The 27,029-nt window shown below is 38.1% G+C and overlaps 1 protein-coding gene across 1 annotated transcript in view; it reads right to left on the reverse strand.

The window, feature by feature from the left end:
• The window catches only part of CPLANE1 (ciliogenesis and planar polarity effector complex subunit 1), a 138,771-nt gene that overhangs the window by 37,983 nt on the left and 73,759 nt on the right, over positions 1-27,029 (reverse strand). Inside the window, exons 31-41 of the mRNA XM_059416317.1 lie at positions 24,045-24,237; positions 21,509-21,802; positions 20,371-21,141; positions 18,967-19,133; positions 14,123-14,255; positions 13,062-13,113; positions 9,982-10,086; positions 7,522-7,593; positions 5,068-5,177; positions 4,485-4,680; positions 3,971-4,120 (exon numbers count right to left, since the gene is read on the reverse strand). Of these exons, the coding sequence (XP_059272300.1) occupies positions 3,971-4,120; positions 4,485-4,680; positions 5,068-5,177; positions 7,522-7,593; positions 9,982-10,086; positions 13,062-13,113; positions 14,123-14,255; positions 18,967-19,133; positions 20,371-21,141; positions 21,509-21,802; positions 24,045-24,237 (2,243 nt within the window). The remainder of the gene's footprint in view (positions 1-3,970; positions 4,121-4,484; positions 4,681-5,067; positions 5,178-7,521; positions 7,594-9,981; positions 10,087-13,061; positions 13,114-14,122; positions 14,256-18,966; positions 19,134-20,370; positions 21,142-21,508; positions 21,803-24,044; positions 24,238-27,029) is intronic.

Here is a 27,029-nt window from a genome sequence, read left to right on the forward strand (position 1 = left end):
CCAACCAAAATCTCCATTCCTATTACCATTGCTTAGCTGAAGCTTTCACAATAGCTGGACCCCAAACAACATCTCTATCTCTAATTTATTTTACCCTTATTTAGTCCACCTTCCACACGGATCTTTTATTTTTTTTTTAAGATTTTATTTATTTATTTGACAGAGAGAGACCACAAGTAGGCAGAGAGGCAGGCAGAGAGAGAGGAGGAAGCAGGATCCCTGCTGAGCAGAGAGCCCGATGTGGGACTCGATCCCAGGACCCTGAGATCATGACCCGAGCCGAAGGCAGCGGCCCAACCCACTTAGCCACCCAGGGGCCCCCACACGGATCTTTTAAAACACAAATCTGATTTTGTTCCTTTCCCACCTCAAATTCTTCAGTGTTTCTCTAATACCTCATTGTAAAAGTTCAAAGGCCTCAGTATAAGGACAATGCCATTCAGTCTTTCCTCTGTCTCCCTCTCTAGCTCATCTTTTGCTGTCTTAAACAAACAAACAAAACCACTTCACTGCCTCCAAGCAAACTTTAATTCTCTCAGCCTTTGCAGGCTCCATCGAACCTCCACATCACTGCACAATTTAGTCTCTCACTCTGTGTGACCTTTCTCTAAATCCCACTTCCCTTTAAGATTCCACTGAGGTGGGCGCCTGGGTGGCTCAGTGGGTTAAGCTGCTGCCTTCAGCTCAGGTCATGATCCCAGGGTCCTGGGATCGAGTCCCGCATCGGGCTCTCTGCTCAGCAGGGAGCCTGCTTCCTCCTCTCTCTCTCTGCCTGCCTCTCTGCCTACTTGTGATCTCTCTCTGTCAAATAAATAATAAATAAAATCTTAAAAAAAAAAAAAAAGATTCCACTGAGGTGTCTCAGTGGAATAAATGGGTATAAATGTCCCATCCTCCCTAGAGATGGAGTAGATGCTGCATTTCCCAAGAATCTCATCCATACCACCTCGAAAGCACTTCCCATGCTGTATCATAATCCTCTGCTTCTATGCCTTCCTTTCCTCCCCGAGGTGAGTGCCCAGGCAGAGAGCCCGATATTAATTACACTCTTCTTAAGTTCCAAGATCTGGTCCTTGATTGTTTATTGACTAGTTGGTCAAATGAGGAGTATGATTCCTGACCTACCTAACTTAGAGAGGCTTTGTGAAGACTGAATTGTGCAATAAAATACTCTGAAAAATGTGACTCACTAAACAAGTGTAGGTAGTGCTTCTTACCTTTCAGTCCCAGTCTAGTGTGAGGTTTCCCATGACAGGATAATGTCAAACTGCGATGCAGGCAATGGCCACTGTATCACTTTCCACTACCTGGTCTGGCTTTACCATTTTTTTTTTTTTTTTAAGTAATCTCTACACCCAAGGGGCTCAAACTCACAACTCCAAGATCAAGAGTCACATGCTCTACTGATCACGCTCGTCAGGTATGCCTGGCCTTACCTTTTTCAGCTTGACTCTCACAGTACTTTACCATCTGTCCTTCCTGTTTTCGGGAGCCTGAAGTATCTCCCTTAGTCATTCTCAGGAGAGAATTTTGTATACAAACTTCAAGGAGGAAATTGGGCAAAAGAACTGGACATGTTCAAAATCCAGAATGGTCTACCTACATAATGAAAATAGCTTCCCTTTCTTTGGAGAATCTGCTCTAGTCCCACTGACTAATAGGGGGAGAAAAAAAAGGAAAAAAGGGTTAAATACTGAGCTCCACTGATGAAAAATTCTTCCTCTGGCCAGCAAAGCTCTGCTTGCTATTAATAGCTGAATGCATTCCTATTGGAGATAGTTTCTAAAATAGGAAACTGCTATCATTCAAAATGGTGAGCAAGTATCACTAAAGGTAGGAATTTATTATTTGTCTTGCTTTTGTTTTAAATACCTAGGGAATCTGTCCCTCCTTCTCCCAACCTTTTTCTATAATACAAATCCCATTCAACTCTATTATGTAACAAGATTCTGAATCTTTATGGTATATTATGTAAATACTATAACGGAATTTATTTTCAAAATATGAAACACATCCTTTTAAACTGGCATTTTAAAGTTGTTCTCTTTAATAAGGGACACTGACATATTTTTGTAACCAGTCTCCCTAGAGAATGATCTTCCAAAACATTGAATAGACTTGATCTAATGAGGAAATTAACCTGTAGCTAGCTTATGGTCACTTAAAATGCTGGCCAAAGATATTCAGGGGTCACAGAGAGTTGGATCTGGTTCCAATATGGCAGAATTTCAAAAGCTGACTGGTGTGAAAATGAAGGGAAACTAGCCCATAGGCATTTTTTTAAAAGATTTATTTATTTTAGATAAAGGGAGAGAACAAGAGAGTGAGCGTGGGGAGCAGGGACAGGAGATGAAGAGAGTCTTAAGCAGAGTCTGCACTGAGTGCAGAGCCCCACACAGGGCTCGATCCCATGACCCTGAGATCATGACCTGAGCCGAAACCAAGAGTCAGATGCTCAACTGACTGCACAGCCCAGGGAGCCCACAGGCATTTGGCTAGCTGTAACCCACATGACAACTCTATGAGGTTGTGTCCCACAGAGATATAAGTAAGGACCAGATAAAGTTAATATACTTGCAAGAAGTATCCAAACTATAAAGTGACAGAGTTGGGACCAAAAACCAGGTCTGTTCTACTTCAATCTAGAAGTCAAGCTCTTTTCATTTCCCACACACTTTCCCAGCCTAAAAGACTTGTTAGTTTCATACATTCTCCCTTCAATACCCATGCACCAAACAGCCCCATAACAGGAAAGAGAATGGGCCAAGGCTTCAAAATCTGAAATTCTGACACTTATTGGTATACACAGCTATAACAGACATGCCCTAACACATGCTAAGGTGAGGTTTCCCTGCTACCCATCCCTTCCCTACACCTTCACATCTCCTGAGTGCCCACTGTTGATATACAATTAGCAGACAGGGCTGGACTCTGACCCCAAGCATCTGAAAACCACAAGGCTGGGTATCCTTCCCAGGACCTGTGGATCCCAGAAGACATACTGGCTTTCAATTGGAAGAAATCTGATGGTTTTTTTTTTTTTTTTTTTTTTTTTTAAAGATTTTATTTATTTATTTGACAGAGAGAAATCACAAGTAGATGGAGAGGCAGGCAGAGAGAGAGAGGGAAGCAGGCTCCCTGCTGAGCAGAGAGCCCGATGCGGGACTCGATCCCAGGACCCCGAGATCATGACCTGAGCCGAAGGCAGCAGCTTAACCCACTGAGCCACCCAGGTGCCCCGAAATCTGATGGTTTTTTAAGCTTAATCTATTCGGGGCGCATGGGTGGCTCAGATGTTTGGCCATCTGCCTTCGGCTCAGGTCATGATCTCAGATCCTGGGATAGAGCCCTGTGTTGGGCTCCTGGCTCAGAAGAGTCTGCTTCTTCCTCTCCCTCTGCCTCTTCTCCTGCTCAAGCTCTTTCCCTATATCTCTCTATATCAAATGAATAAATAAAATCTTTTTCAAAAAGAAGAGTAATCTAATCATTCATAGGATGTAATAACTTTAGGTTTTGGAAAAATATTCTTCTAAATCTTGCAAATATTTTATAATAATGCAACCTAATTTATAATTCTAAAACTGAGTATTTTACTTATAATATTTTACTGTTGGCTAAATACCTGTGTATTTTCTACATGCTATTCTAGAATCACCCACTTTTTTTAAATATGAGAATTCCCTTTTAATACCAAAGCACTCATGACATACCATAGGATGTTTATTTTTAGCCTCCTCAATTAAGAAAAGACCTATGTACAAATAGATCTGTAGTCTCCTCGCAGAATACCCAGGGGCCCCAGCTTTGGAACCATGACACTACCTAATTTACCTATCTGACCACACTCTTCTTAGCAAAGGAAAAAACTTCTCCTGGTTTCTTTTGCAATTACCAAGTTTTAGAAGTCATTTCTATATATCAGTAATTTGGAGAAAAGGCGAGAGTCATGTTAGATATTTAGGGTATTCACCTTTGTCCTGCTGTAATTCTGATGGTATAGGTGAGGCAATCCCAGTGTTCTTCACCTCTGTACTGCCTGCTCTCCAGCTTCTTTCATCCAGACAGGGTGGAGACACTTTTGCAGATTTAAAAAATAAATCCATAGTGGAATTGGCTGACTCTATCAAGAATATGAAAAGCATAAAAAGACTGATTCTAAACAAGGTAGTTAGAAGATTAATAGAACATTTCTAGGGGGACCAGGTAGCCCATTCAGTTAAGCCTCCAACTCTTGATTGTGGCTCAGGGTCGTAAGATCAAGCCCCACATCAGGCTCTACGCTGGGCATGGAGTCTGCTTAAGATTCTCTCTCCCTTCTCCTCTGCCCTCCCCCACAAAAGAACATTCCTAAATGTGAATATAAACATCCAAAGATATAGTGGGTTCGCAGGAAAAGAGCTAAGAGACTTAATAAGGGGTAAAAATGTTATATTATAGAATTTTTAAAGTGTTTTTAATCTACTTAAAAACAAAAAAATTATTACCTTCAGTCTTAACAGTGTGCAAGGGAACAGTATTTATAACTGAAGCTGCCATATAATGTAACTCTGCAGAAGATGGGATCTCCAGGTGATCACTTGGCTGTTTGGTAATAGTATCATTTGAAGGTCCCTCTTTAACAGGCAGTTCCTGTAGATCATCAGCTTTAATATCAATCACATTTATGTAAGTGTTTCTAACCTGAAACAAAACACGTAAAATCAAAGAGGGTTATATTCTTTTTACTCTGTACAACCAGTCTGCACCATCCACTCTTGTAAAAAAATAAATAAATAAATAAAATGATAATAATAATAATAATAATTAATTTTAAAGGCAAAAAGAGCTTATATGAGCTTATATATTTCCCTAACTTAGGGAAAACTGCAGGAAGTATGTGTTATGGTCTTAGTTTACAATACTTTGGGGCATAGTATTTAAATCTTAATTTTTTGATCTTTCCAACAAAGCTACATAGATGCCATTTTAGCCTCATTTCATCTATACAATTAAATGATGCAGATGACCATAATAAATTTTAGCAAATGTATTATTATAACCTCTGAATAGAAATATCAAATTTAGTACCAGACCAGACGGTGAAGGTGATGAAGGTTCCTCTGATATTTCAGTGTGAAGTTTGAGATTTAGACATACATCGGGAGCTAACACTTGAGGAACATTCAAAGGTTCATGTTCTGAAAATTAAGAAAATTAAAAAATCAGGAATATAAAAAAAATCTGTAAATAGCTCCAAGTCATTAGCATTTATAACAAGTCAGCAACAAGCAACATAAATTTTTTTTTGTTAAAAATCTAAGTAGGAGGCGCCTAGCTAGCTCAGTCTGTGGAGTGTGTGGCTCTTGATCTCAGGATTCTGAGTTTGGGCCCCACTTTGGGTGAAGAGATTACTTAGAAATAAAATCTTTTAAAAAAAAATCTAAGAAGTTTCACAGGTATAAATAAATTCTATTCTATTCTAAAAACAATTTACTGTAAAGTAATTCATAGTTGAATAGAGACTGATTATTGCTTTTTTCATATGAATGATTCATGGGGATAATAAAGTATCTAAGTCATGTCAAGAAAATGCTGTTAATTTCCTAGGTGGCTCAGTCAGTTAAGTGTTCGACTATTGATTTCAGCTCAAGTCTTGGTCTCAGGGTTGTGATCTCAAGCCCCATGAGAAGAAAGAAGGAAAAAAAGAAAAAGGAAAATGCTGTAATTTCCTATTTCCATTTCAGATATATTAAGTCATGTTTGTTTAGGAGATTGCAAGAAAACCTGTTTAGGAAATTAACCTATAACTAATTTGTTTTTTTACTGTCAACGTTTTTTCTTGTTACTCATTTGTTTTAACAGATTTATTGAGATATAATTTAGACCCTTTAAAAGGGCACAATTCAGGAGTGCCTGGGTGACTCAGTTTGTTGAGCAACTGACTTTTGATTTCTGCTCAGGTTGAGGTGGAAAAGCCCAAAATGGCCACCTTCTCTACCAAGTCACTTCCGCATAGCTTTAAGAACTACCTTGTGACCCCGAGCCAATCAGCTGTGCGAAACCATTTTAAAATCCCTAGTTTGCCTATAAATGTCTGTCCCAGTAAAGGCTGGGTACTCATTCTTTGGGAGTGATCTCACTGAGCCCACTGGTGTTAATAAAGCTCTCCCAGTTGTTCTCCCAGTTCTCTGTGTGCTACTTGAGCTTCTCCGATGCCTTCGAACTTCCGCAACAAGGTTATGCTCTCTGGGTCATGAGATGGAGCCCCAAATCAGGCTCCGTGCTGGGCATGGAGGCTGCTTTAGATTCTCTCTCTCCCCCTCATTCTACCCCTCCCCATTTCCCTGCTAGGGTGTGCACCCTTCATGAAATAAAATAAACAGAATAGAATAGAATAGAATGGCACAACTCAGTATTCAGTAGTTTCTAGTATATTCGCAGAGCCCATAGCTTAATTTTACCATTAAACATTAAAAAATGTTTAACATCTAAATTTTATAAAAGTCATTAGCTTCTTATTCAAAAGTACACTAAAGAAGCCTATCACAATACGTCAGCAAATGGTCTCTGTGCCTTTTGCCCTAGTGATGAGGGAAAAGAAGGAAAGCTGGGGACAAAGCAGAAGCGGACACCCCACAACACCCCCCCCATGGGATATAAGTGACATTCCTTATGTACTCTTGGCCACCCTAAAGCTAAGGAAAGGAAAAACAAATAGCTAACTTGTAGAGATCACAATCCTGCAAGAACTGAGTCTCCCTCAGTTTATAAATGTCTTAGCAATTTACAGAAATGAAGCATTTTTATCAATGGCCTAGCTTGCAGGAGGAATATAACATCCTTATAAGCTGCAGCACATTGACAGATACTGGAAGAAGGCAGAGTGATCCTCCAGGAAGTTCCCAACTATCTTCCTATTAATGCCTTGCTAGAGGGAAAACAACTTTAACTTGACAGTGGCAAGGCCTCCTGTATCCTGTGAATTTTCTTTAACATACAAAAGACCTCAGTTTTTCCTTACCTCCCACAACCCCATAATATATAATAAGCCACCCCTCTCACAACCCTGAGGCAGCAGCTCTTTCTGCCCACGGGTCCTGTCCTCATGCTTTATTAAACTACCATTTTGCACCAACGATGTTTCAAGAATTCTTTCTTGGGTCATCGGCTCCAAACTTTACCCCACTAAACTTCACCAATATTCCAAACTAGAGTCCCTTCACTAGGACTCTAGTTTTACTTCCTAGCATTTTACTTTTAATAAAACATTACTTTCAAATTTCATATGCAAAATATAATTTCTTATTATATTGAACACTGGAAACTCGGTACCAAGGCTTGAATTTAAACCATGTAACAACCCAGAAACTAGAAAAGAGGAAAGTGAAAATACTTAAATTATCATTCTATCTCTATTCGATCAATTGATGGGTTTTATTGCTTTTTTATGGATGGTGGTAACTCTTGTTTGGTCATCAGAACAGTCTTTAATTAGTAATGTTATTCTCAGGAAAAAAAAAAAAAAAGAGAAAAAAAGCACACCTGATATGGAAGAAATGATTTGTTGATTTTTACCACATTCAGAAACAACTTCTTCAGAAGTAGCTTTTTTATCTTGTAGTCAGTTGTAAGAGTTGAGGCAAAAAAAGAAAACAAAAAAGAATTTCACAAACAGAAAAAATTAAATGTATGAATGCGATTTTTAGATATTGTGTTTAAAGGTAGTAAAGTAGATTGACCACTTAAAGATTTAATTTTTAAAAATTAGTGCTAATTTATGATTTTATTATTGTTCATCCTGGGCCTGATTACCTGGATGATAACAGACTTCTGGCAAACAGGCTGCCAAGTCTTGAAAACTATCTAACAGTAAAGTACCTCCAAGGCTTTCTCAAAGGTTTTTTCTTATAAGAATGTTTCTCAAATGCATATGCACCATTTGCATCAAAAACATCTTCTGTAGGCTAACCTCATTCAGATAAAAACAAAAACTAAATAATGAGATGCCTTTTTATGACATATTAAATGGGTAAAGATAAAAGAATTAGTTAAATCACAGTGGTAACCAAAACAAAGGCTCACATGTGGAAAGATACTGAAAACTTATTTATAGGAGAAAAATACTGGAAACCACCTAATGCACTGAACACTAAAAAATTAGGTAAATATTTTATGTCACAACTGGAAGAAGGAATATGCTTACCAAGTACTTTTTGATGACACAGGGAAATGTATGACATAAGCAGAAATCAAAGTGAAAGCAAAGGATACACAATATAGGTAAATTTTGTTTTCCAAATCCAATCCATTCTTATAAATGTACTGCACAGATACCAAGAGACTTTTTTAAAGGCAGAAAAAAGGTGTCCCAGGCCAGCCCATTTAATACTCCCAAACATTAAACAAGTCTGAATAACTATGCATCTAGGATTATTAAATATAAATTGAATATATTAATATATAAATTAAATATAAAGCATTTTAAACATCACTTAATTAAAATTCATTTAACTAATTAGTTTGTGTACATATGTAATACTGACCATATCAGATAAAATATTGACAGTATTGCAAACATATACTATAAGGTAAGTAGAGAGTATAATATAAATACTATACTGTAATGTTAAGTATGTACTACAATGTATATGCTACCTACACATATATACTACATATGTATAAACTATACTATGTAAATAAATAATGCAATATGTTAAAGACACAGTCTAACTAGAGAGTATCCAAAGATTGCTACGCAAAAGCAAACACTGGGACCCATGAAGGGTTAAATTCTCAGGGAAGAAAGGAATACTATTTGGAAGATTAAAGTACGGATAGTGAGGCAAGACACCATATACTGTATCAAACTATGTAAAATGGGGGTGCCTGGGTGGCCCTGTGGGTTAAAGCCTCTGCCTTCAGCTCAGGTCATAATCCCAGGGTCCTGGGATCCCAGAGCCTGCATAGGGCTCTCTGCTCAGCGGGGAGCCTGTTTCCCCTACTCTCTCTCTCTGCCTGCCTCTCCGCCTACTTGTGATCTCTGTCTGTCAAATAAATAAATAAAATCATTTAAAAAAAAACCAATTATGTAAAATATGCAAGAGAGGACTGAAAGAAAAATCATCAAATTGTTACTTCTAGGGTAGCCTGGTGGAACTGCTGGTTAAGCATCTGACTCTCGGTTCTGGCATGGGCTGTGATCTTGGGGTCGAAGGATCAAGCTGCACACTGGGCTCCACACTCAGCATAGGGTCTGTTTGAGTTCCTCTCCCTCTGCCCCACCCCCTAAAATCTTTTAAAAACACATTAATTCTAAGTGATATGATTATAGTTAATTTCATCTTCTTCATAGCTTTGCTATATTATTCAAATTTCTATAATGATATTATTTTGAAACCATATCAATAAATACTATTTTTAAATAATATAAAATTAGAGATTTAAGAAAAGCACTTGAAGGTTCTGAACATAGTTGAAAGCAACTGTTTCCTAAATATCATAGAAAAGAATTTCTACAACAGAAAGGTCAGAGCACTTACATGAATAAGGAAGTCTGTCAGGCAAAATTCCAAATAACAGTTCCTTCAAATTTTATTTCCTCTGTTCTTGGACACAGTTACATATGCCCTTCCCATACCAACCCAATCTAGTCCCCTTCCTAAATAACTTCAACAGCCATAGCTCCAGGCTTCTTGGTCTTAGGCATGAAATCCCAGTGAAGGCAATTAATGGCATAGAGAACCCAAATTTAAAACATGGATGTAGTCCATGGTATTTTGAACAAAAATTTCTATTATGTTTTAATTAAATTATCATAAATTCAACTTAAAGTTTAAAATTTGTGAAGTATATACCAAGGTTGAGGATAAGAACTTGGGAGGAGTAACTATTATCACTTAACTAAAATTCATATTAAATCATTATTTTGAATAAAAAGTCTAGATATGTTAAATATTGCACAAAACATATGACTTTTAAAATTAAGGTAAAATAGCATTTTACCTGGGTCTGTATTTGTACTTGCATCCTGACATTCTACAGCTTTCTTTCTCACAGAGGCCATAAAGTGCAATCCAGCTGAAGTATTAATATCCTCTTGTAGCATTTCTTAAACATAACAACAAAACATTGAAAGCAATCACTGAGAAGCCAATAGCAGAGTCCAATAGCAGAGCACCTAACTCAAGAGAGGTAAGGCATGGGGTGCCAAGATGTTATAAAAATGGAATTTCTGAATGAGGTGCTGTCTATGTGAACTCCCAAAGGCAGCTCAGTGAAACCCAAACCAAAATTGTGGAGAATTCTGTATGTCCAACCTAGAAAACTAAATGTTCTTCTGGCTGACGAAGATCCAGTAGAAAATGTTAAACAAGAAAATGATATGGTCAGGTTGATGGTCAAGAAAAACCATCCCTGCCAGTATATGGAATACAGATTCAAGTGGCTCCAGACAGATGAGGCTGCTGTCACAGTTCAGATCAGAACTTCAGTAATGGTGAAAATGGAGGAGAGGTGATAAATTTACAAATTTCAGTGGAAGTAAAACAGACAAGATCTGGTTATTGTCTAGATGAGAAGGTGGGAGAAGGCAGAATTCAGATAACCTATGTTTTGGTGTTGAGTTGGTGGTGACACCAGTGGGGATGGAGAATGAGAGAACAAAGCAGCTGTTGGGGAACAGACAGCAAATTCGGACAGCACATGCTGCCCTTGAGGTAATTTCCACTTAGGTAGAAAAGTTTAGCCGCAAATAGAATCAAAGTCCAAAGTCTATTATGGGAGTTTGGGTTTAGATGTGAATTTTCCTGGGAGACCATGAAGGACAACAAAGTAGCATAAGAGGTTATCAATTATGGCACATTATAGTATAATTATATATATATATATATTTGGTCTTCATCCTTGGTTGTAAGCACAGAGTTCCTTAAATCTTTGGAATTTCCTGAGTAAATTCCTGTCATTATTCATGTTATGACCCTTTTGATCATATCTGAATTTATGCTTAATGAGGTGACTCTTGAAAGGCCCCTAGATAGCTTCAGGATAGGTGCTGGTCACCAGAGGTAAAAAACCACATGGTCAGAGGGTCAGAACCATCATCAGCCTCACCCCAACCCTACCTCTGGGGAATGGAGAGCAGCTGGAGATGCAGTTCAATCATCAATGGCTAATGATGCAATCAATCATGCCTATATAATGAAATGTCAATAAAAATCCTGAAACAATGAGGTTAAGGGGGCTTCTGGGTTGATGAGCAAGGGGATGTGCTGGGTATGTGGCGTACCCAGAGAGGGTGTGGAAAGACTGTGCCCTCAACCCCCATACCTTCCTTTATGCGTCTCTTCCATTTGGCTATTCCTGAATTGTATCCCTTATAATAAAAGTATAATCATAAGTGAAGCACTTCTCTGAATTCTGGAATCACTGTAGCAAATTAGTGAACCTGGAGGGTGAGTCATGGGAATCCCTGAGTGTGTAGTTGACTGGGCAAATGTGCAGGTGTATGGGGACCCCATTTGTAGCTTATATCTGAAGTGGTCTTTTGAGACTGAGCCATTAATCTGTGGGATTGGTGTTAACTCCAGGTTATTGTCAGAACTGAATTGGTGTCAGAGAATTGGAGAATTACTGTTGTTTGAAATGACACATACACATATTAATCATATATTTACTAAAATATAATTATTAAATACATATTAAATATTATTAAATATATAACATTACATTATATTAAATAAAAATAAATAAAACATTTATATAAGAGTATTTAACTACATATATATGTATTTACAGATATATATGAGTGGAGATATTTAAAAAATAAACCTTGGAAGAAAACACTGGCCACCTCTAGACAGAGAAATCATGGGAGTTTTTCTGGGTGGGGGGAAGAGTTTATTATTCTTCCTATTCCTGATTTATATTTTCTCCAGTGAACATGTACTACCTCCACAAAGCAAAAACTCGAAACAAAACACTGTTAAGAATGAAAAAGAAAGTGGTTTTTTGTTTTGTTTTGTTTTTTTTAAAGATTTTATTTATTTGCCAGAAAGAGAGAGAGAGAGCAAGCGAGTATACACAAGCAGACAGAGAGGCAGGCAGAGGCAGCGAGAGAAGCAGATTCCCTGCCAAGCAAGGAGCCCAATGTGGGACTCGATCCCATGACCCCGGGATCATGACCTAAGGTGAAGGCAGCGGCTTAACCCACTGAGCCACCCAGGCATCCCGAGAAAGTGGTTTTAAGACAAGTGAATGGGAAAGAATACCAGATGGGTTAGGAAGCTGAGAGGTACAAGCTAAGCAGGTCAGTTAGGGAAAAAACTGCTTGGTTTAGGCATACAGAGGCTTTATGCAGGGCAGTGGCATCAAGGAAGGTGGTGGGGGTGGGGGATGCCTGGGTGGCTCAGTCGGTTAAATGTCTGCCTTTGGTTCAGGTAATGATCCCAGGGTCCTGGAACAGAGACGACCCCTGACGGCTCCCTGCTCAGTGGGAACCCTGCTTCTCCCTCTCTCTCTCTCTGCCCCTCTGGCCCCCACTTCCCCACTGCTCAGGCTCGCTCCCTCTCTAATAAATAAATAAAATCTTTAAAAAAAAATAAAATTTGGACATGCTAAATCTAAGATGAAAGTAGAAAAGAATGATGAGAGAGGGTAGATGTGTATTTGAGTGTCATCAAAAAAATTTAAGAGCTGGGGCCGCCTGGGTGGCTCAGTGGGTTAAAGCCTCTGCCTTTGGCTCAGGTCATGATCTCAGGGTCCTGGGGAAAGTCCCATATCGGGCTCTCTGCTCAGTGGGGAGCCTGCCTCTCTGCCTACTTGTGATCTCTCTCTGTGTCAAATAAATAAATAAAATCTTTATAAAATTTTTTTTTGATTTACAAAAACAGGCATGGCCTGTGGGCCATAGTTTCAACCACTGCGCTACCAGATAACACATCAAAACACACACACACACATACACACACACTCTATTTTGTTGAAGATAAAATTAAAATAATTTAGCCTCATTTTTACATACATAATTCTAGAAAACTGATTTTAACTTTGAACTGAGACACTACATTAATCATGATTATACATACCAAAAGGAATATCGAAGTCATCCAAAGTCTGGGAACCAGGATGTTCTTGCTCCTAAATGAATCCCCAAATGATCATTCTATGATTGTAACTCAAAGACAATCATTACTTTGAAAAAAAATTAAATAGCTAAAAGGATTGTCGAATGTTTATGTATAGGCTTGAATCCATTCAATAAATATTTATTTACTCTATCAAAGTAACTTCACTAAGAAGTTCACAAAACTCATAAACCAAGCAATAAAAAAGAACATTACTAACTTAATGCAGTCACTAAATTACAGTGTGCTCTTCTCCGCTGCAGAGCAGCTCTAACACTCAAATAGTCCCCCCACTGTATCAAAACTGCTCAGGGACTCAACAATGGTAGCAAATGCCTCCAGACATGCCTTTGAGGCTCACAACAGTATGCTTTTAAAAAATCCTTATAAACAGGGCGCCTGGGTGGTTAAGTGGGTTGAGCCGCTGCCTTCGGCTCAGGTCATGATCCTGGGGTCCTGGGATCGAGTCCCGCATTGGGCTCCCTGCTTCCCACCCGCCCCCCCCCACCGCCTGCTAATGCTCTCTGTCTGTCAAATAAATTAAAAAATCTTTTTAAAAAAATCCTTATAAACAAAACTGTTAGTGTTTAATCTGTCACAAAAATATGTAAACAGTCACCAAACTTAGAAGCAATGTTTGAAAAGATCTGATTTCAATATATAGGTTACTTAACAGACCTGTGTGTGGGAAATGCTGGAGGGATTGAAAAAGGGTCAAACTATAATAGGAGCAACCCAAAGAACCTGTATGACATGTATTAAGAAGTCACAAAAAAAGCAAGGAGTGATTTCAAACATAAAAATGTCACACAGGCAGGTAAATCAAAAACTTTTCACATTTGCAACTATATGTCCACTATTCCAAAGAGGAATGCAACAGGGCTTATGTACTTAATGATGTGAAGATTCTCCTGGTCATAATTGGAAGCTTCCAGCAATCAGAAGACTAGATAAACCACAAAGACATTTCCAACTCTATGTACAGGCAGACCAGAGAGGCATGTATAATACTGTTTCTGTACCTTGGGTTTCATAACTATTTCTGAATCATTATCATTCACAAGGGAACCCTCTGGTTGGAAAGCCACCCTTGGTTTTCTCTTCAGTTTCTCTGATCTTTTTTCTTGCAGCTCTTTCTCAGCTCGTCGTCTTTGTCTGTTAAAAAGAATAAAACATGTTACTATTTTAGTAACAGTTTTTCACTTATATTATGCTATATAGGGAGAGGGTTATCAAAATTATGGCAATAAATTATTCTATGGCATATAATTAAATGAGCAAGATCCTTTGGTAGTATTCAAGCAAATAGAAGCAAATGTCAGGGACACATGAAAGTTATTTTTAGTTCCTCTACTAGCAAACTGACTTTTTCTGTGTTAGTCACTGGAATCTCAGGTCAGAGTCACACCTGTTAAGTAATTTTCAAATGCTCCTTTCTGGAGACTCTGACCTGCCCCCAGAAGCCCTACAGGATGTCTCCAATCACCCTTTTGAAGAAGTTAAGTACACTTAAGTCACCTCAGCAAAAACCCAGCAAGAAGGAAAGAGGGCCCAAAAAGCTAAGGAGAAGACTTATTTTGATGAGGGAATACCTGACAAAGATGCAAGGAGGAAACACTTCTGGAAAGAGAGCACTGGTAGTAGACTTTAGGGCCTGTAAATGTGAAATCATTATTATTATTTTTTAAGATTTTATTTATTTGCCAGGCGCCTGGGTGGCTGAGTGGGTCCTGGGATCGAGCCCCACATCGGGCTCTCTGCTCAGCAGTAAGCTTGCTTCCCCTGCCCTCTGCCTGCCTCTCTGCCTACTTGTGAACTCTTTCTCTCTATCAAATAAATAAATAAAATATTTTTTTAAAAAAGATTTTGTTTATTTGAGAAAGAGGGAGAGATAATATGAGAAAGGGGAGGGGCAGAGGGAGAAACAGACCTCCTGCTGAGCAAGAAGGTCTGACTCCCTCCCCCTGGGCAAGGGGCAGGACTCGATCCCAGGATCCTGGCATCCTAAGCTGAGCTGAAGGCAGATGCCCAACTGGCTGAGCCACACAGGTGCCCCTAAATGCGAAATTCTTACACTATTTTTGCTAGACTCCGTAGTAATCTACCAGTCAATACATCTTTGAATACCCATTATGGGTAAAACACTATAAATGCTCTTCATCAGAAGTCACAGCCTTTTCATAGATAGATTTTATGAAGTTAAGGAATGTTCCCTCTATTCCTATACTTTGAAGATCATCCTCAATGGGGGAAAAACTGACAGCCTTCCCTCTGAGATCAGGAACATGACAAAAATGTCCACTCTCACCACTCTTGTTCAACATAGTGTTAGAAGTCCTAGCAACAGCAATCAGACAACAAAGAGAAATAAAAGGTATTCAGATTGGCAATGAAGAAGTCAAACTCTCTATCTTCACAGATAACATGATACTTTATATGGAAAACCCAAAAGACTCCACTCCCAAAGGACTAGAACTCATACAGCAATTCAGTAATGTGGCAGGATACAAAATCAATGCACAGAAATCAGTTGCTTTCTTATACAATAACAATGAAAATACAGAAAGGGAAATTAGAGAATCGATTCCATTTATTATAGCACCAAGAGGCATAAGATACCTGGGAATAAACCTAACCAAAGAGGTAAAGGTTCTGTACTTGAGGAATTACAGAACACTCATGAAAGAAATCGAAGAACACAGAAAGATGGAATACCATTCCATGCTCATGGATCAGAAGAATAAACATGGTTAAAATGTCTATACCTAAATTCTACCGGCTTTTTTCAAAGAGCTGGAGCAAACAATCGTAAAATTTGTATGGAATCAGAAGAGACCCCGAATTGTTAAGGAAATGTTGAAAAAGAAAAACAAACGGTACTGGAGGAGATTATGCTGAGTGAAATAAGTCAAGCAGAGTCAGTCAATTTTCATATGGCTTCACTTATTTGTGGAGCATAAGGAATAACATGGAGGACATGAGGAGATGGAGAGGAGAAGGGAGTTGGGGGAAATCAGAGGGGGAGGCAAACCATGAGAGACTGTGGACACTGAAAAACAATCTGAGGGTTTTAGAGGGGTGGGGGGTAGAAGGTTGAATGAGCCTGGTGGTAGGTATTATGGAGGGCACGTATTGCATGGAACACTGGGTGTGGTGCATATACAATGAATTCTGGAACACTGAAAAGAAATTTTAAAATAAATAAAAATTTAAAAAAAAAGAAAAACAAAACTGGGGGCATCACGTTGCCTGATTTCAAGCTTTACTACAAAGCTGTGATCACTAACACAGCATGGTGCTGGCACAAAAACAGACACATAGACCAGTGGAACAGAGTAGAGAGCCCAGATACGGTCAACTAATCTTCAACAAAGCAGGAAAAAATACACAGTGGAAAAAAGACAAGTCTCTTCAATAAATGGTGCTGTGAAAATTGGACAGTTATCTATAGAAGAATGAAACTCAACCATTCTCTTACATCATACACAAAGATAAACTCGAAACGGATAAAAGACCTCAACATGAGACAGGAATCCATCAGAATCATAGAGGAGAACATAGGCAGTAACCTCTTCAATATCAGCTACAGCAACTTCTTTCAAGATATGTCTCCAAATGCAAAGGAAACAAAAGTGAAGATGAACTTTTGGGACTTCATCAAGATCAAAAGCTTCTGCACAGCAAAGGAAACAAGTCAACAAAACAAAGAGGCAACCCACAGAATGGGAGAAGATATTTGCAAATGACAGCACAGACAAAAAGCTGATATCCAGGATCTATAAAGAACTTCTCAAACTCAACACACACAAAACAAATAATCATGTCAAAAAATGGGCAGAAGACATGAACAGACACTTCTCCAATGAAGACATACAAATGGCTATCAGACACATGAAAAAATGGTCATCATCACTAGCCATCAGGGAGATTCAAATTAAAACCACATTGAGATATCACCTTACACCAGTTAGAATGACCAAAGTTAGCAAGAAAGGAAACAACATGTGTTGGAGGGGATGTGGAGAAAGGGGAACCCTCTTACACTGTTGGTGGGAATGCAAGTTGGTGAGCCACTTTGGAGAACAGTGTGGAGATTCCTCAAGAAATTAAAAATAGAGCTTCCCTATGACCCTGCAATTGCACTACTAGGTATTTACCCCAAAGATACAGATGTCGTGAAAAGAAGGGCTATCTGTACCCCAATATTTATAGCAGCAATGGCCACGGTTGCCAAACTGTGGAAAGAACCAAGATGCCCTTCAACGGATGAATGGATAAAGAAGATGTGGTCCATATACTATGGAGTACTATGCCTCCATCAGAAAGGATGAATACCCAACTTTTGTATCAACATAGACAGGACTGGAAGAGATTATGCTGAGTGAAATACGTCAAGCAGAGAGAGTCAATTATCATATGGTTTCACTTATTTGTGGAGCATAAGGAATAATACGGAGGACATGGGGAGATGGAGAGAAGAAGGGAGTTGGGGGAAACTGGAGGGGGAGATGAATCATGAGAGACAGTGGACTCTGAGGAATTAACTGAAAGTTTTGGAGGGGAGATAGGGGATGGGGGATGGGGGAGATAGGGGATTTGGAGGGGATGAGCCTGGTGGCGGGTATTGTGGAAGGCACATATTGCATAGAGCACTGGGTGTGGTGCTTTAACAATGAATTCTGGTACACTGAAATTTAAAAAATAAAAATTTTTAAAAAAGAAAAAGAAAAGTCACAGCCTTGGGGCACCAGGTGACTCAGTGAGTTAAGCCTCTGCCTTTGGCTCCAGTCATGACCTCAGGGTCCCAGGATCAAGCTCTGTATCAGGCTCTCTGCTCATCAGGGAGCCTGCTTCCCCCTCTCTGCCTGCTTCTCTGCCTACTTGTGATTTCTCTCTCTCTTTCTGTCAAATAAATAAATAAATAAATCTTAAAAAAAAAAAAAGAAGTCACAGCCTTACTTTTTACATGGATGTTTCTTAGTGCCCTAAAACAATTCACAACATTTACCCTTCTGCTTCTTTTGTAAGAATCTGGAGGATATGGTAAGATGAATAATAATATTTTAGTGCATTAGGTAGTACATGGACTATTTATTGTATGAGATACCAAATATTTGTCCTACAAAAAGAAAACTGCTTATAATGTTATAGAAAAATGTAAAAGAGGAGTGCCTGGGTGCCTCAGTGGGTTAATAACTCTGCCTTTGGCTCAGGTCATAATCCCAGGATCCTGGGATCAAGCCTCACATCGGGCTCTCTGCTCAGTGGCAAGCCTGCTTCCCTTCCTCTCTCTCTGCTTGCCTCTCTGCCTGCTTGTGATCTCTGTCTGTCAAGTAAATAAATAAAATTTTAAAAAGAAAAAAAAAGAAAAATGTAAAAGAATCTTCCAGCCTATGGATTCCAGTGAAGGATTCCTTAATAAAATGTAAAAAATAATATTTCTCCCTCACAGTACAGGAATTTTCCTAATCAGAATATGTGTTTATTTTTTTAAAGATTTTATTTATTTATTTATTTATTTGACAGAAAGAGAGATCACATGTAGGCAGAGCAGCAGGCAGAGAGAGAGAGGGTGAAGCAGGCTCCGACTGAGCAGAGAGCCCGACGTGGGGCTCAATTCCAGGACGCTGAGATCGTGACCTAAGCCGAAGGCAGAGGCTTCATTCACTGAGCCACCCAGGCGCCCCAGAATGCCCCAGAATATGTGTTTAAATGCATGACACTTGATAAGAAAATTGAATATGCAATTGTGTATAGGCTGGGAGGCTGAACCAGGTAACTTTCACCTTTATAACTAGGATATTTTAACTAATAAGACACTTGCAGGTAAGTGATATTCACAAATAAAATTTCACTTAAAACTTGCCTTTTTTTACTGTCCTTTCCTTGTCTCATTTCAGATGGTTCTATTTTGACATTTAGTAGCTGAAGGTGTCCAGAATCGCCTCGTTCAAATAAATTATGTGTTAGTTTCTCTTGGCTTTGTTTGAATGCAAGGAGGTTTTCAAGGGGAATAAGTTGTGGGGTTTTGTACTATAAGAAATAAAGCATAATAATTTAAGATTACAAACCTCAATTACATAATACGTTAATAAAAATTGAGAAAACATTTGTTTAAATTAAATTAAAATGTGCAAGAGATAGAACACATCAAGATAACAAATTAATTTGGCCCAGTACGATGAATATCCAAAGCTTGAAGAATAAATGATTTTAGAGGGTTAGAAATGTCAAATGGGTCATCTTAGTTCAGAAACTAAGCGACAAGTCCTAATCTTCTTCTTTTCTATATTAAAAAAAATCTTCCTTATAATTATAAATAAAATATATAATTTCTGCCATTTGACTTAAAATTCTTTCAAATAGGAAGTATACAGAGAAGTGGAGATTATGCATGGAACAGATTAGCAGCATGTTAATAAGTACTGATGTCCGGTAATGTAACTTAGGGCTTCATTATACCGTCCTAATAAGAAAATTTCTCCCAAGCCATCTCAAAAAGTCTACTACTTTCCCACACCTTTAATCTTTTCTTTTCTGTTCATAGTATGTTCAGAATAAAAGAAGGCATTATAAGTACTTCCTTTCAAGAATGACCATTTCTTTCCCCCGTACCATCTTCAAATCTTAAAATCAAAAGTGTACCACAGCATTAATTATTCAATTACCTTCCTAAGATGGTAATACTGACTTACAAGATTAGAGCCTAAATAATATGAATTTCATAAACCAAAGCTTACAACTTTAAAGAGGATTCTGTGGGTTTTTTAAGTACTTTAAAAATATACCATTATTTAAATATACACAACCATTCATAGATCTGGGGTCTATTTAGCAGTTTTAAAGTATAACAGATTTGAAGGCAATCATATCACAATTACTAGAAACATGCATGTGTGCACACTTACACACGCCCCCTCCCTTTCTCTCAATAGACACATACATACCCTGACCCATATGAACAAGAATACTGGTCATTTTGTTTTACTTCTTATTTCTTCTCTGCACAGAAGAAATACTACTATGAAAAAGCCTCATAAATTCTAGCATTGCTGTACAAAATAGACCTAAAATCTTTAAAATACCTAATTACCATTTTAAACTGAATTTTATGTTATTTCCAATAACAAAAACATTTTCTATTTATTTTTAATTTTTTAGAAGCATTGTTCTTTAAAAAGAAAGGTGTAAGAGCTTTTCATCTCATGTATAGTATTTGTGGTATGAAAAATGCAGGACTACTTTTGCATCACTCTGCAAAAATCATTACCATATTTTCTGGGGATAGGCAGGAATGAAGTAATGACAGTCTTGGGTATCTTCTTTCTTCTCCTCCAGTTCTGGTTGGTATTGAGGGGATTGTTCCTGATGCTCTTGAGGCAGAGGAAACTATATAAGGAGGTTTAAGTTGCAGGTGCAATAATGGAAGTCCAAAGGAATTCTGTGGAGATATCTCAAGGGGCCCTGGCTTAATATCAAGTAGTTTTCCTGGTTTTATAAATACTGAAGAGTCCTGTTGAGGTGTCAAGTTTTCTTGTCCAACACACTGATCTAAGTTCACATGCTTAGGGATTTCTGTAATTATAGGTTCTGCCCATTTCTTCTGCTCAACTGCTTTTTTTATGGCTTCAGTATTACAGTGGCTTAAATTCAAATGGGACACGGAAGTGGTGTGCATTGTTCTCTGTGGCAAAGGAGGCTGGAAGGAATCAGATAATCCCCATGCCTCTCTTGGCTGTGGCAGGAGCCTGAAGGGAACTTGTGGAACTCTTCCTGTATGGAAGGAAAGGGACTTAAATTCATGCTTCGACTGAAACTGAAGCAAAGGAAAACCATCACCAGGTCTGAAACTTTTTGCAGCTGGGATAAGTCTAGGTGTCTTCGGAATGGGAGAAGATGGAGACAGAAGGTAGAAGGGAGTATTTCCAGCAGGAGCTGGAGACAGCGCAGTTGCTGGTAAGATTTGAGATGCTGGAGTTAATCCTGTATTGGGAGGCAGGTCTTCTAACTGACATAAAGGAACACTCTCATGTGGTACATTCTGGAAGAGAAAAAAAAGCTATTACACAAGTTTATTTATAATTTTTTAAGATTTTATTTATTTACTTGACAGAGGAAAAGATCACAAGTAGGTAGAGAAGCAGGAAGACAGAGAGGGAGAAGCAGGCTCCCTGCTGAGCAGAGAGCCCAACTCGGGGCTCAATCCCAGAACCCCATGATCATGACCTGAGCCAAAGGTGTCCCATAAATTTAGAATACATTACAAACTTCGTATTTTGTACATGATGTTCAATATGTTTTGGAGGTGGTAGAACACAGTAACTGCCAAAAAATCATTTGCTCAAATAACAAAAAGCCAACAACTGAACTACTAGAACAACTTTAATGATATCTTTAAAATGTATTACCTGTAAATTTCCATTACTATCTTGATCAGACTGCACAATTCCTTTATGGCAATGTGGACTCTTCTTGCCAGGCTCTGTGGTGTCCTCTCCCCTGGACTGTGGTTTAATAAAAGAGCTCTCCTTAAAATTTCTACTGGTGTCATCAGCATCATTACTCCCTCTTGTAGGATTTGATACTTGACTTCCCACCAAAGGCACAGGCTGAGGCTGCTGTAGATGTTGATGTATATCTGGGAAGTTAGTAAACGGTGATCCTACTATTTGCATTAGGCTCATGAAGTTGATCTGTTGCAGCTAGAATAAAATAAAAATTAAATATTTGAAAGTGTAGTGAAAAAATCTAAAGAATCAACAACTATCATCTGAGTATCCCATTAACAGTCATACTTCCATAATATATGTCAGACCCAGGAAGCAGAACTAGGAGATTTTTTTTTTGGAAAAAAAAAAAAAAGAAGAAGAAGAAGAAGAAGAAGAAAAAGAATACCTTCCCTTTTTCAAGGAGCTGTCAACTGGAAATATAGACTCATAATGAGACTTGGGACTATCTATAAAGCAGTTTACATAAACATCACAGAGATCATAATGGAGTGATCTGATTAAATGTAATGACAATCAAAGAAGTCCTAAAATGAGTGTGTTGTGATCAGGTTTTCAGGAAAGAAAAAAAGGAAAGATTGGCAAACAGGTGAAGAGTGAGGAATTCCCCTGGTAATGCTGATGAGGTGAAAGGCAAAGGCATTTACCAGTGCTTGACAAACTGGGGCACGCTAGAATCACCTGAGAAGCATTTAGAAATCCCCTTGGCCAGAGCACACCCAGACCAATAAAATCAGAATATCTGGGGATGGAAGCCAGGATTAATATTTTTTTTAAGACGACAGGGTGTTTCAGTGTGTGGAAGAGCATGGGAGCCACTAGCATAAACACTGGTTCAGACGGAACAGGAAATTAATACAGCTGTGAAGAGAGGACAGACAAGTACAGGAGTTTGCAAACTTGAGCATGCAATCAGAATCACCTGGAGGACTTGTGAAAGCACTCTTTGCTGAACCCTATCCCCAGAGTTTCTGATTTTAATAGGTCTGGGATGAGGTCTGAGGATTTACATTTCTGTCGTCTAAGTGATGCTGATGCTACAGATCCAGAGACCACACTTTGAGAACCACGGGACTTAACGACAGTACGATGGGAAAAGAGGGAATGTAAAAGATGGTGGTGGGTCTTTCAAACACAACAGAAGAATTTGCACTTAATAAAACATACCAGTGGAAAAACACTGCAGGTTAAAATAAAATGTAAGTTCCCTTTAATTATGAAAAAAAAAGCACAAAAAAGAATATAAAAATCACTTATTATCTTATCTTCAAAGATAACTAATACTGAGATTTTTAGTGTATTTCCTTTTACTCTGTATTTTGAAAAGAAGACTGATTTCATATTATACAAATTGGTACTTGAAATTTACTGAATATTTTAAAACATTCTGAAGAAGAATGTCTTAGGAAATTCATCTATAAGACAGTGGAGGTATGAAGTTCTGACTCTAAAGCTGGCTTAGCTATAGAAATAGCAAGTGCTATACTGACAGTATGGGCAGAAGAATCAGGAGGGCACAGAACAACACTGGATAGAGTAGGGAAAAAAGGCAAAGATGTTTCTAAGACAGTGATTCTCAATTCTTTGTGTGCATCAGAATTATTCAGAGAATTTGTTAAAAATACAGGGCAGCTACCAGCAAAGTCCCTTGGTTAAAAAAGAAAAAAGAAGTTTCAGAAATGCTTCCAAAATTTTAAGCTGGTAGAATAGTTAATGCTACTAAATGGAAAAGGGTAAGAAGGGACGGGGAAAAATCAAGATAAAATCAGTTTCAGTAAGTTTCATGAGACAGTGAGACATGCTGAAAAAGTATTCTCATCAGGGCACTTAGTTGAAAGAGAAAATTAGTGCCAAGCATCAATATAAAAATGGTATATTATACCACATAAAAGGATATGAAAGTGAGTGTAGAATACATGAATGAGGATTAAGTTTGAGGGAAATTAATGTTTAAGAAATAAAATAGAAAAGGGAAATAACTTAAAATTGGTGATGAAGGATAACCAATTGAGAAAAAGATGAAAAAATTCAAAGCGAACAGTACTTTAAATGCAGCTGACAATTTCAAACCAAGCCAAAGTTCAGTTTGAAGATAAGAAATATGACGTGACAGATTGTGTTAAAAAAATTTTTGGCTACCTCTGAGCTACAGTCCGCTGATCTGGTTTGACTGTCACCCTCCTGACTTTCCTGAGCAGTGCTGCATCCCAAAGAGAACAGGTGTAAGAAGTCACTTTGAGAAGTAGGTAGCTCAGCCTGGACCCTAGGCCCTTGAGTTAGGAACCTCTGAATAACAAAGGAAGAGTGCCCAAAGCAGAGAAACCAAGCCAGCAATTTCATTTCAACTTGGCCATTTCTGGAAGTTTGTTTGTATTTAAAATCCTTATATATATATGTCACACATGCAATTTACTTGTTTATAGGGAGAGGTGCTTACCTGAACTAATTTAAACATTTCATCTTGGAGCATCTGCCTAACAGAATCCGAAGAATCTGGCAACTGTACCCTGGGTTCATTTCTCTGGGTCTGCTGCAGTGGTGGCACAGGTGTTTGTGAAGCAACACTGACTCCATTTGATACAAAAGGTGGAACCGAGGAAGATTCATCTTTAAATGCAGCGATCTGTGCACTAGGTGGAAGCACACATATATATATATATAATACACTTAATAAAAAATCAAATCAGATATCTACAATTTGAATATTTTTATCTCATCTTTTTCTTCTAAAGGCCTTCTGGAAGTTTTCAAGAAATTTAAACCATAAAGCCTATCACTCTCTACTCCTTAGCCACCAGACAAATTTGTTATCAGCAAAGGGCTCAAGTGAATGCCCTTGTCTTATTAAAGGAGATGTAACCTCTAGTCAGCCACGGTCCTCTCCCTATGGTGTTACCACCTAGAATAGTTCACACGTTTATCTGACTTGCCTGGTCCTTGCAAGCACCTGACTTTGAAACCTACAACAATAGTCTCATGAGTTATACTAGGAGTATTTTTTTTTTTTTTTACTAAACTTAATGATCCAGAATGGAATTAAAACTAGAGAAAGTATGGGTTAAAAAAATGTTTAAATTAAGATGGGTAGTATGAATTCCTGTTGATCGTCATTAAATGTGAAACAATAGTATTATGAACATTTCTTTTCCAAACTAATCTTTAATTAAACCCTAACAAAAAATGTCTATATAGGACTAAAAATTAAAGATCAAAGTAAGTTTTTGGTCTTTTTAAATAAAATGATTGTTTGGAGATGACACAGCAGATATTCAAAGGTTTTCTAAGCAAACTGATTTCAAAAACTAAATAAGGGAGCAGCCATTACTATATCCAAATAAATTGATCACTGTCTAAAAAGAAAAGAATATATTAAATCACATTTAGATTATTTTGGTTTATATTCATTCCGTTTCAGCAATAATATTTGCCATCTCAGTAACAAAACTCATTGCAAATCCATGAAAAACAGGCATTACAACTGACTTGCCTAGTTTTTTTGAAAAACTATTTTATTTATTTATTTGAGAGTGAGTGAGTGAGTGCAAAAGCAAGAGAAGGCGCAGAGAGAGGGGGAGAAGCAGACTCCCTGCTGTGCAAGGAGTCCAGTGTGGGCTAGATCCCAGGACCCTGAGATCATGACCCGAGCCAAAGGCAGTTGCTTAACCTACTGAGCCAACAAGCCACCATTTCCCCCTTGACGTGCCTATTTTAAGACAACTTTATTGGCCTTTGTTTCCAACAAATAGCAATGAGATAAATTATAATAATGGAGAATTCTTCTAAAGTAAGGCTATGCTATGTTATTCTATTTCAGCAAGATTTCTAAATACTAAACACCCTGTTCAGTCTCTGTTAAAGAAGTTCAAAAGACAGAACTGGATGAATCTGTTCTGTAAGAGAATTAAAAGCGTTTCATACACTATTAGAAATCTGTTAGAGAACTAAAATAAGCAACTTTCTAATATATCCACTACAGTTGACTCTTGAAAAACAAGAGGGTTGGGGGTTTAATCCTCATGCAGTCAAAAATCCACATATAACTTGACTCCTTAAAAACTTAATTACTGGGGTGCCTGGGTAGCTCAGTGGGTTAAGCCTCTGCCTTCGGCTCAGGTCATGATCTCAGGGTCCTGGGATTGAGCCCCACATGGGGCTCTCTGCTCAGTGGGGAGCCTGCTTCCTCCTCTCTCTCTGCCTGCCTCTCTGCCTACTGTGATCTCGGTCTGTCAAATAAATAAATAAATAAAATCTTAAAAAAAAAAAAAACTTAATTACTCATAGCCTACTGATGACCAGAAACCCTATTATAAACAGTCAATTAACATATTTTGTTGTTATGTGTTGCATACTATATTCTTTTTTATTTTTAAGATTTTATTTATTTATTTTTAACAGACAGAGATCACAAGTAGGCAGAGAAGCAGGCAAAGAGAGAGGGAGGAAGCAGGCTTCCTGCTGAGCAGAGAGCCCAATGTGGAGCTCGATCCCAGGACCCTGGGATCATGACCCGAGCCGAAGGCAGAGGCTTAACCCACTGAGCCACCCAGGTGCCCCTGCATACTATATTCTTACAATAAAGTAAGCTAGAGAAAGGAAAATGTTATTAAGAAAGTCATAAGAAAAAAATACATTTGCAGTACCAAACTATTGTTATCAAAAAAAATTTTGTATGTAAGGGGACCCAAGTGACTCAAAACTATATTGTCCAAGGCTCAACTACACTTTTTTTTCAAAAAGACTATTCCAGACCAGTTTCTATATATCTAAAGCACAGCTGCTATAGGAAAATCTTCCAATAATAAAGGTGTCAGAAAAGTGTACCTACATTGCTCTTTCAATGCTTCATGTTGCTTTCATTTTGCTCTTAGTTTTTAGTCAAAACATTCAGAACTATTTCAAAATGGCACAATAGGCATCATTTCATTCTATTATCTACTTATAAAATATGATTATATAAAAATACTAGAGGACACAAAAATACTTACCTAGAAATTTCTGACCTTGAATCTACACAAAATGAATAAGGAACAGTGTATTCAGGATTTGAAAAGGCTTCGATCATACTATAATTAAAGACTGATAACTGATTAGGAAATATTCTTCACATTTCCTAAGGTACAGGTGATCTAATGCTCAGCCACCTAAGAGTCTAAACATTCTCTAATCCTCTATAATGCTTTGCTCATAATTACAATCTGTTTATATTTGTCTCCATAGCAATTAGTAACAGATTCAAACAAACAGCAAAGAATACATCTGAATGACTGAACATAAAACTTGAACACTGTTCACTGCCCAGCAGAAATAAAAGAATCTAAAACGGGGAAGTGAGGTTAGCAGTGACCTCAAATTCCACCTATGGCAGAAACAGACACTTTGTTCAGAAATACTACAGAGAGCCCTTATTACATTGAAAACCATA

The sequence above is a fragment of the Mustela nigripes genome, chromosome 12 (genome assembly GCF_022355385.1).
Source record: "Mustela nigripes isolate SB6536 chromosome 12, MUSNIG.SB6536, whole genome shotgun sequence".
Classification (NCBI taxonomy): domain Eukaryota; kingdom Metazoa; phylum Chordata; class Mammalia; order Carnivora; family Mustelidae; genus Mustela; species Mustela nigripes.